Here is a 10,167-nt window from a genome sequence, read left to right on the forward strand (position 1 = left end):
TTGGAATGTCAGTTTTGAATCTTTTGATCAGTTGCAAGCAACGAGGTGTTCAGGTTTAACGGTGATATGATTTTGAAATAACTGCTTCCAGAAGTATATTAATGTCAAAAGTGGAGGCGAAATCACATGATAGCGAATGCACTATAAACGCGTCTTCCTCTACTGGCGGTCAGAGGTCAGTAAACTACGTCCAAGCATCCGTTTTAAGGACGTGTACGGCCCAACACGCAACAGCAAGACTGTGATCTATCGGCACCATCTCCCAGGGTCCCTGTCGGTGTGGTCAACCTATTCAAACAATACGAAAAACTCACCATATCACTCTCCTGCTGGTAATTATTATTATTATTATTATTATTATTAATCATTTCACAATAAATTAATTATTTTATTTAATTATTTATTTCTTAAATTTTATTTATATATATTATACGAATTTCATTTTTAAACAATAACATTACTTGGATAATCTTTAATCATCCCAAATACGGCATTATCAATTTGCTAAACTAATTAGTCCAATTGTTAATTGGATAATGAGTGATTGTGAAATTTCGAATATATCCTTAAGAATTCGAAAAAAATCATTATTGCTTCATTTCTGTTCTTGCTCCTTTTCTTGCCATTTCCGCAGCTTTGATAATTCCATTCATTGCAAAATCAACGCTTGTCATCTTAATGATCCCATATTGTTGGAAAATTGAGATAAAAGAAGAAAATGACTTGTTTGTAAGGGATGAGTTTGTTTCATAAGGGTACTTTTGTCCAATCATACTTGTTTTATTTGATTTTTGTAATCTATTATTATTAAGCTCAATAATAGAAATTGACAAGGATTATTAATAGAGGGATCTGATTGTGAAATAAATTGATAATATATAGATAATAATATGTAGTTGATCAAACTATAGATGATATAATAATTATCCCAAATTTATACTTTTTATTTGAAAGAAATGAATTCTATAAAATTTTACTAAAATATAAGATTTTAATTCTACAAATTTAATTTTATGAAATTAAACATAATTAATTCAAATTCTAATAAAGTAAATAAAATTTTCAAATTAATTCACAAAATAGATAGAACTTTCGTGTTAGAAATATATTCAAAATTTAAAATATATTCTCTTTCTTTACTAAAATATCCTTGATATAAAAAATTTAGATAGTTAAAAGAATAGATAGTTCTATTTGAATTGTTTAAATTTATGAAATTTAATAAAAATTCGATTTGGTTATATTCAAATCTATGCAATTGAATTTTACCAAACATAAGAATCGATTTATAATTAAATTTCATAGAATTTTAAAATTTATTTATTCAAAAGAGGGATAAAATTTTATTATAAGATATCATTTTATCCATGTTTTTCTAAATTTATTTTAAATATAATTACGTAAATTAAATTCAACTCACATATTTTAAATTTCGATGTAACAAATTTACGAAAGATTTATTTATAATTAAATGAATTCAAAAAGATAAATCCGATCCAATTTGAACTTCCAACGTTGCCACCATCTCTTGATTTTTATTTTCATGTCTTCAAAATTCCACGTGTTCATGCAGTACTATTGTCTCCTCCACGCGCATAGCGCGTGCATTTCTCAAGTTCACAGGCATAAAACGACTCATAAACTCCTTCAATAACTCAAACAGGATAAAAGAGGGAGGCGTGCTAATCCCTCTCCGTCGCTTTTTATCTTTCCCCCCTTATCATAATGGACTCTCTTGCTCTCGTTTGCACTGGAGCTCTTCTCGCCGGCGGGCTTTACTGGTTCGTCTGCATTCTCGGTCCAGCAGAGCAAAAAGGCAAACGCGCCGTAGATCTATCCGGTGGCTCGATCTCGGCCGAGAAAGTCCAGGATAACTACAAGCAGTACTGGTCCTTCTTTCGCCGCCCCAAAGAAATCGAAACGGCCGAGAAAGTCCCCGATTTCGTGGACACATTCTACAACTTAGTAACCGATATATACGAGTGGGGATGGGGTCAGTCCTTCCACTTCTCTCCCTCTGTTCCTGGAAAGTCCCACCGCGACGCAACGCGCCTCCATGAAGAGATGGCCGTCGATCTCATCGATGTGAAGCCTGGAGAACGAATCCTGGACGTTGGATGCGGCGTCGGGGGCCCCATGCGCGCCATCGCCGCTCACTCGCGCGCTAATGTTGTAGGCATCACAATCAACGAGTATCAGGTTAACCGTGCGCGTTTGCACAACAAGAAAGCCGGTCTCGATTCGCTTTGTGAAGTTGTTTGTGGGAATTTCCTTGAGATGCCGTTTCCAGACAACAGTTTCGACGGCGCGTACTCTATCGAAGCTACTTGTCACGCGCCGAAGCTGGAAGAGGTATACGCAGAGATCTTTCGAGTGTTGAAGCCAGGATCTCTCTACGTGTCCTACGAATGGGTCACAACTGACAAGTACAGGGCTAGTGATCCTCAACACGTGGAGATCATTCAAGGCATTGAAAGAGGAGATGCTTTGCCGGGGCTGAGAAGCTACGCAGACATTGCCGAGACGGCGAGAAAGGTAGGGTTCGAAGTAGTGAAAGAGAAGGATTTAGCAAAACCACCAGCGCAGCCATGGTGGACTAGGCTAAAGATGGGAAGGATTGCCTACTGGAGGAATCACATTCTCGTTACTATATTGGCTGCTTTGGGTATCGCACCGAAGGGAACCGTGGATGTCCACGAGATGCTTTTCAAAACAGCCGATCATTTGACACAGGGCGGCGAGACTGGAATTTTCTCTCCGATGCATATGGTTCTCTGCAGAAAACCTGAGAGCCCTTCAAATTCTTAACCCCCCAAAACCAAAAAAGACTGAGGTAACACCTGGTTAATTATGTTGCAGTAACTCTGTTCTTCCCTTTCTTTCCCTTGTGACCTTAGTTTTCCTTTTTATTTTTTTAGGTTTTCTTTTTCCTTTCTAAATCTTGATTTTTGTTATGATCTTTGTATTTTTGCTTTCGAATTTATTTAAATGTCATGGCTGGATCTCGTTCTTTTCCTCTTGTCGCAGTGAAGATTGATTTTTTTTTTTATGAGTTGGTGGCCTGTGCTGAGCTCTGTAGACCAGAACAGTACTGTCACTCTGAGAAGAAAATGGTCTGCAAATTTTAATTTTTTATTATCCTTTCTTTAATAGTTTATCTGAAGAATCTGTTTGTGGGATTTTCCACCACGTCTCGTCTAAATTTTGAATAAGAAAAAAGAAATAAGAAAAAGAAAAAATCAAGATTAACGATAGAGAGCAAAAGTTGGCAATGAGTAATGGGTTGGGAGGCGCACATGGACTAAAAAGAAAAGCCCCTTTTGAAATGAAAAGGCTTAGGTGGTTGTCACTGGATCATGACTTTTGCTGTGTTGTTATTTTGCCCAATTCTGGTGTTCTACCAAATTAGTTCAGCTTTTGTAGCTTTGTCTTTTTATGCCTTATTTCTTTTTTTGCTTCTGAGCTACAAGCAGCGAGGTCCACCTATATCTCCCCCATAGATCTTTCTGTTAATGCAATGAAGTCTTGGGTTTCCTTCTTTCTTCCTTCCCTCCTCTTGTATAATGTGTACCGTGAAGTTTAGTTTGGATTTTATTTTCAAATTCTTTGTTACTTTTACATGACATTCAATTTTTTTATTTTTTATTCTGGACTAAGGTAAAAGATCTGCAACCGCTTAACGCAGGGCATATGCAAGCTGTATATGCAGACTGCATATCAATCACCTTGTACATGGAGATTAGATTATTGTCCTTTTTTGTCCGTTATAATTTTGTTTTCCTCTTTTAAACTGATTGTGGAAAGGTAGGAGGATGGATGCCACTCAATATAGGCTGGCATAGGCTTTATTGTGTTGGCTGAAATTTTTTATTAGGCTGTCACTTGAGGGATGGATATAAGGCATATCAAGGGTAGGTACAGGAGGCAGGTATTAATGGAGGAATGGTGAGGGGCAGCATATGGGCTTAAATCTCAGTATTTAATTGCAGTTGAGAGAGAGAGAGAGAGAGAAAGAGAGAGAGGGCTACCAAACTTCCTAAGTTCTGAATCTTATCCTAGGTAGCATAGTAAATTTGGATATGTTGCTATCTATATCAATGGAACTTGTAAGGAAATGATGGTCTTATCAACTTATGGCCCCCTGGACTGTTATAAATGGCAAAGTAATAAATGTCCTCATATCATTTTGGTAGCAATTTGGAACAAAATGTTGAAAGTTTGATCATCTCCAAAACCAATTTGAAGTATATCAAGGGCCTTTCTAGCAATGTTAGCTATTGTAGCCGTTGTAATAGCTAGTGTTGTAGCAGCAGCTAGCTTTTAGCTGTAATCTATGTGAAACATGTTTCGCCTCTCATAAAAAGTTCGCAGATCTCCTCCAACCTCTAAAAGCTGTCATAGAAGGTCTTCCAACTCTTAAAAATTATTATAAAAACTATGTTGCCAAATAAGTTAGTTGTCTAACAGGTAATCTTCATAAGATGATAATCAAATTGAAAGGCTTGGAATATTAGCGCATCAAAACAACGAAAGAAAATTTTGGTCTGGAACTTACAGGCTGTGAGGTCTATGTCGAAAGATAATGAATTGGATTTTTTTTTTCCGGTACTTTGTTTTTTCCAGTCCTGGGTAGTTTCCAGCTCATAACCAAGTAGATCCATTTGCCACAGGAAAAAAAAAAACAAAAGGAAACTTCCTGGTCCCCACTCTTCAGTTTTCCCTTTACAGAATATCCACCTCACTTTCACAATCCTTTCATTTCCTCATTGTAACAGCGGATTTAAGTAGCAGGGACATGGAAAGATATTAGGTCTATTTGATTTTGCTCATCTGATAACCTACTAAAATGAGAATGAAATATCTAATTTTGACTATTTTATCTGGCACTCATCAATTTATTAATTTTTTTTATATAAAAACTATTATTTTTGGTATATCAGAAACTTTTAAAAGGAGAAAACAGGTGTGAATCTTTTATCAATTTAAAAAAAAAAAAAGGGAAAGGTGAATTTTGATGTAAAAGCATTGAGGTGTCTTCCTTCGTGGCCCAATTTAAGTGGGCTTCTTCATGAAATTAACATCCACAATTTCAGTCTTCAAAATGAACAACGCGTGAATTCAATGTAACGCCCAAAATTCAGCCCAAATTGGCATTTTCAAGACCCAACTTGCCCATTTGTTTAAGCCCAAAAGATATGAAGATAATTCCACAATGTGTTTGTTTGGGCCGCGAAAAGGACCTCGGCTGATATTCCTGACTTAGAACGAACATATCCTTTAGAGGAAAAGGTTTGTTCACAAATATAAAAAATCGGGGAAAAAAAATCCTAAAAATCAAGTCGAACCAAAATTTTCTGGATAACATAAACCACAAGAAAATGAGTGGCTACCGTTTTGGTCACTCAGATTTTGTTAATAACTCTGTAGATCTCTCTGCTTTCTGTGTGCTTTTTCTGGGGCAACATTTCCCTTCTATTTGCTTCATTCTCTTCCATGGCTACAATCACAAATTTGTTGTCGAAACCACCATCTTCTCTTTCAACCATTCCTACGATCAGTCCCCTTTGCTTCCGTGGTTCTTTCACAATACCCTTTGCCTCTAAACATAAACCTCTCGCAACAAAACTATACCCAAACAGAACAAACTTCACTGTAAAGGCCACTGCTTCCCCTGACACCAAAAAGAAACCCGTTAAGGATGAAAGGGTACAAAAAATCCACAGTATAGAGGAATTCGATGAAGCACTTAAAACGGCCAAAAATAGGCTTGTTGTAGTAGAATTTGCCGCCAGTAATAGCTTTGAGAGCAGCAAAATTTACCCTTTTATGGTGGACCTTAGCCGAACATGCAACGACGTCGATTTCCTTCTTGTAATGGGCGACGAATCGGAAAAAACCAAACAACTTTGCAAGAGAGAGAATATAGAGAAAGTTCCTCACTTTAGCTTCTACAAGGGCATGGAGAAGATTCATGAAGAAGAAGGAATAGGACCAGATCGGTTGATGGGAGATGTGTTATACTACGGAGACAACCATTCAGCTGTGGTGCAGTTGCATTGTAGAGAAGATGTGGAGAAACTGATTGGAGATCATAAGGCTGATAAAAAATTGATCGTACTTGATGTGGGGTTGAAGCACTGTGGACCATGCGTGAAGGTTTACCCAACGGTGGTAAAGTTGTCGAGACAGATGGCTGATACTGCAGTGTTTGCGAGAATGAACGGTGATGAGAATGATAGCTGCATGCAGTTCTTGAGGGACATGAACGTCGTCGAGGTACCTACATTCTTGTTTATAAGAGAGGGTAAGATCTGTGGAAGATATGTGGGCTCTGGAAAAGGAGAGCTTATAGGGGAAATTCTTAGATACCAAGGAGTTCGTGTAACCTATTGAACTAGATAAGAGTATAAAAGTTAGACAAAAATCACTGTATGTGTGATTTATAATTTTCAGTAAGAATTGAAAATGGCCTTTCTGAAGCTTCTTTTGCAGATATATATACCAAAATAGTTGCTTTTGATGGCAGAGTAATTTCTTTCGAAGGTACAATGTTAATTTAGGATTAGGAATATTGGTTGCAATGTTAGCAATCAGTAAGATTAGGTTAGGTGTGGCATGCATATCGGAAGAAAGCAGTGTGCTTAACTTATGTTATCAATCAAAAAGAACAAGAACACTTAATTCTGAAATTCAAAGAGTAATAATGGTATACACATAAATAAAATCTATGTATTTTACATATTAATTTCAGAAAAATACATGTCTACGCTGAATATATAATTCGTACAAATTTAATCATAAAATTTGTGCAAATAAGGGTATGGGTATTTTGACTATGTGCTGCTCTATTCTAAGATTACAAAAATATAATAAAAGAACCAAATATTAACTTACATTTAAAAAAAAAAAAAAACAAAAAAAAGGAAGAAAATTGTACGCAATTCAAGTTGTTCTGACCCCTAAATTCAATTGAAGAGGTTTAGGTGGATTCATGGTTCTTCTCTTCCATAGATTAACTTCTTTCCTCGGTTGCAACGCCGCACCGGAACCGATTAGCATAGGAGCGGAGAAAGGAATGATCACCTCATCTTCTTCGCCTTGATGACAATACATTCTGTCATCTTCATCAGAAGAATAATCTCGGTGATCTGATTCCACCGGTGTAATCTGAGCCGTCCAATCAAAATTCGAAAAAGTATCGCGACCGCTCGCAAACCGCTTCATTTGACCCAAAGAAGGCGCTCTATCAGAAAGTGGTGGCCTATCATAGATAGAAGCATCAGATCTCCTTCCAGCAGTTGGTTTTGCACTAATACTAAACAGCCTCTTAAACTTGGATGCATGTTTTTTCACGTCCCGTGGAGAAGATACAGCCTTTATTTCTTTAGGAGGAGAAGTTCGCTTCGTCTTATTCACCATCTTCTTCTTGTGCTTGATTTGGCCAATGCATGACACCTTAGGCGAGGTGGGTTCTTGGGTCTCAAAACTTCCATTCTTGGGCTTCCGACGAACTTCATCGGGAATCATAGAAACAAATGGACCGGAAAATCCTTTACCGACATGAGCTTTAAGCCTGTGGCAGTAATTATTATCCGATCTTCTATCTCTATTAGGACTGAAAGGAGGATTATGGAAGTAAACTGCAGAAGCTGCTTTAGGTAGAAATTTCAAGATATTGTTCTTAGATTTGGGTTGTTTCTCCATTTTGGAAGGCTCTAATGTTCAATCTCACAGTTGTGGATGACTTTATATAAATGTGATCCAATAGGAAGATGATGAGAGGGGTTCAGGGCCTGTTTATTGACTGTGTCGGGACAAGAGAGAGGGGGTTTGGTCAAATGAAAAGGTGCGACTAAGCAACCATTAATGTTCGGCTACTGCTACGTTTGCAATTGCAGCGTTTGAGAGTATTATTCAGGTTTCCGTCTTCTTGCCTAGAAATTTGTATTCAAGAGTTAATATAATAAACTGACGTGGGGACGCTTTCCATATGCTTTGTCAATTGTCTCTTTATGACTTTATCATCCTCTCAAAAAAAAAAAAACAAAACAAAACAAAACAAAAAAATTAATAATAAAATTAATTTTCAATAGTTGTCTGATTATTTCTATTTCACTCGTAATGGTCATATAATATCATCATTTCATTATATTATTCTTTCATCTATACAATCATAAGAGCTTACACGTGGATGATTAAGTATAGATAGTAAAGGAAAAAAGTAATAATGATTAATCACGAAACAATAAACCAAATTTCCAAATCAAAAATTAATGAGATAATTCAGCGGAAATACGATACATTTAATTTAAATCAGGGTGAGTAATGTGACATTCAATAGATAATTATCAGTTGGTGGAAGAGTATAATCATAAAATGCTGATTTGGCAAGATTAAGGATTTGATCATCTAATAGATATTTTTTGAAAATTTAATAATTCATTAATAATGAATATAAATCAAGTATACCATAATAATAATTCTATAAAAATAAGAAATACAAATATAAAACATATGCCTACTTGTCCATTTTATTTCATTATTAAATATTTTTCCCTCCCTTATCCATAATCAAACATATTAATTATTAGATTTTTTTCTCAATGGATAATTGGAAAATTTATCATAATAATTAAATAAAAAAATAAAAAGCAATTCCCACCAGAAATTGGAAGGAGCAAAACTTGAAACGGTCCATATTCGAATAATGAACAATTTAATTTAATAAGGTAGATTTCTGTCTTTCTCAAACTTAATCATATATAGAGATTTGTATATTGTGAATTTGTTTTGGGAAAAGTCAAACATATACTACGCAGTACTCCTCATTTTATAGCGTATGGATTTGGAAAAAATTTAACGTAATATTCAATTAAGCACACTAAACGTGTGTTAATTGGATGACACAAACAGAGATATAAGAAAAATATTAAGATAGAAACAAAGTACGGCAGACTTATTTTAATCACTGTTGAAATTTATTAATCAAGCCAATTGATTGGTAGTTGATCAGTCGACATGTGGACGGCTACCGGAAAAATAATAATAAAATAAAATGAGTTTTGATACAATTATCGTCCAATGCTCTGGCGTGTTCTTCTTGTTTTTCATCTTTGACAAGTTTTTTTTCTGGGGGAAAATTACACCATGCCGCCAGCATATCAGTCCATTAAGGTTAAAATGCTTAGAGAGAATATTTACTCCGTCTACGAGAACATAATTCTCCATTTTATTTAAAAGAGAAGAATGTCGAATTACTCATTTCAACCGTCATTTCATCTTTTTAAATAATTAAATTAAATTAAAATTTAATACTTTTTATATTTCAAAAAATAAATCGTTTAAAGTTTTTGTATATGGATTGAGAAAATAAATAATTCTTCTAAATTATAAAAAAAATAAAAATAATCTGATCAAATTATCATTTATCTCAAAATCAATAATAACATGTAAATTTAGTTATTATATTTAATATAAATAAGAGTAATATTAAAAAAACGTTATTCATTACATTTTATAAATAATCAAATGATTTATATTTTAAAATAAATAATTATCCGAAAACGACTTATATTTTTAGACGGAAATTAAAAAACTGCTTTTCATATCACGTGGAAAAGTTTGATTCTAAGGAGACAAAAGGGCAACCCTCTGTGAGTAATGATTGATGAATTATCATGCATGCAAAGACAAGGTAAGTACATACTTGCACGAAATATTGTGTACAAGCAAACGCTTATAAATATTGCCCCAATCTCCATGTAATGGAGAATATAGACACTTCCATTTCATGATGTCTAAGCAATCATCCACCCAAGACTTTATGTTTTTAAATATTTTGCATTTTATTCAAATTTAGCAACTAGATTGACTTTGTGAAACAGATAATTATATTATTTGTAGTGCAAAATAAAATAAATAGAAACAATGCAAATGCTCAGAAGTCAAAATTAACTCCATATGTACTTAAATCAACTTGAATATATTTGGAGTTGCCATGGACTGTTTAATTTAGTTTTTTCTAGCATCAACTTGTAAATAATCCAAGGCAACTGCAGACCAAGGTTTCAAAGTTAGAAGAGGATTAACAGAAATTTTAAAAAATTACAAGGGGTCAAAAAAAAAAAAATCATAGTTTTATAAATAGAAATTTAAAAAATTTTTGGG

The 10,167-nt window shown here is 34.7% G+C and overlaps 3 protein-coding genes across 3 annotated transcripts; 2 read left to right on the top strand and 1 right to left on the bottom strand.

The window, feature by feature from the left end:
* Window positions 1–1,647: 1,647 nt before the first annotated feature.
* On the top strand, window positions 1,648–3,015 carry LOC105635287 (24-methylenesterol C-methyltransferase 2). The gene has a single exon (XM_012218330.4). It carries the CDS (start codon window positions 1,726–1,728, stop codon window positions 2,806–2,808), a length of 1,083 nt encoding a protein of 360 aa, XP_012073720.1. The 5' UTR covers window positions 1,648–1,725; the 3' UTR covers window positions 2,809–3,015.
* A 2,225-nt stretch (window positions 3,016–5,240) lies between these two features.
* CDSP32 (chloroplastic drought-induced stress protein of 32 kD) lies at window positions 5,241–6,479 on the top strand. The gene has a single exon (XM_012218331.4). The coding sequence runs from the start codon at window positions 5,494–5,496 to the stop codon at window positions 6,391–6,393; it is 900 nt and encodes a 299-aa protein (XP_012073721.1). The 5' UTR covers window positions 5,241–5,493; the 3' UTR covers window positions 6,394–6,479.
* A 186-nt stretch (window positions 6,480–6,665) lies between these two features.
* On the bottom strand, window positions 6,666–7,944 carry LOC105635289 (uncharacterized protein At1g76070). Its single transcript, XM_012218332.4, has one exon. The coding sequence runs from the start codon at window positions 7,702–7,704 to the stop codon at window positions 6,943–6,945; it is 762 nt and encodes a 253-aa protein (XP_012073722.1). The 5' UTR covers window positions 7,705–7,944; the 3' UTR covers window positions 6,666–6,942.
* Between the last annotated feature and the right edge of the window lie 2,223 nt (window positions 7,945–10,167).

The sequence above is a fragment of the Jatropha curcas genome, chromosome 9 (assembly GCF_041381405.1).
Source record: "Jatropha curcas cultivar XTBG-Jc1 chromosome 9, XTBG_Jcur_1.0, whole genome shotgun sequence".
In the NCBI taxonomy this organism is placed as follows: Eukaryota; Viridiplantae; Streptophyta; class Magnoliopsida; order Malpighiales; family Euphorbiaceae; genus Jatropha; species Jatropha curcas.

Bases quoted from the DNA above. Each gene is read 5' to 3' on its own strand.
- LOC105635289 (XM_012218332.4), bottom strand. From the start codon at position 7,704: ATGGAGAAACAACCCAAATCTAAGAACAATATCTTGAAATTTCTACCT.
- LOC105635287 (XM_012218330.4), top strand. From the start codon at position 1,726: ATGGACTCTCTTGCTCTCGTTTGCACTGGAGCTCTTCTCGCCGGCGGG.
- CDSP32 (XM_012218331.4), top strand. From the start codon at position 5,494: ATGGCTACAATCACAAATTTGTTGTCGAAACCACCATCTTCTCTTTCA.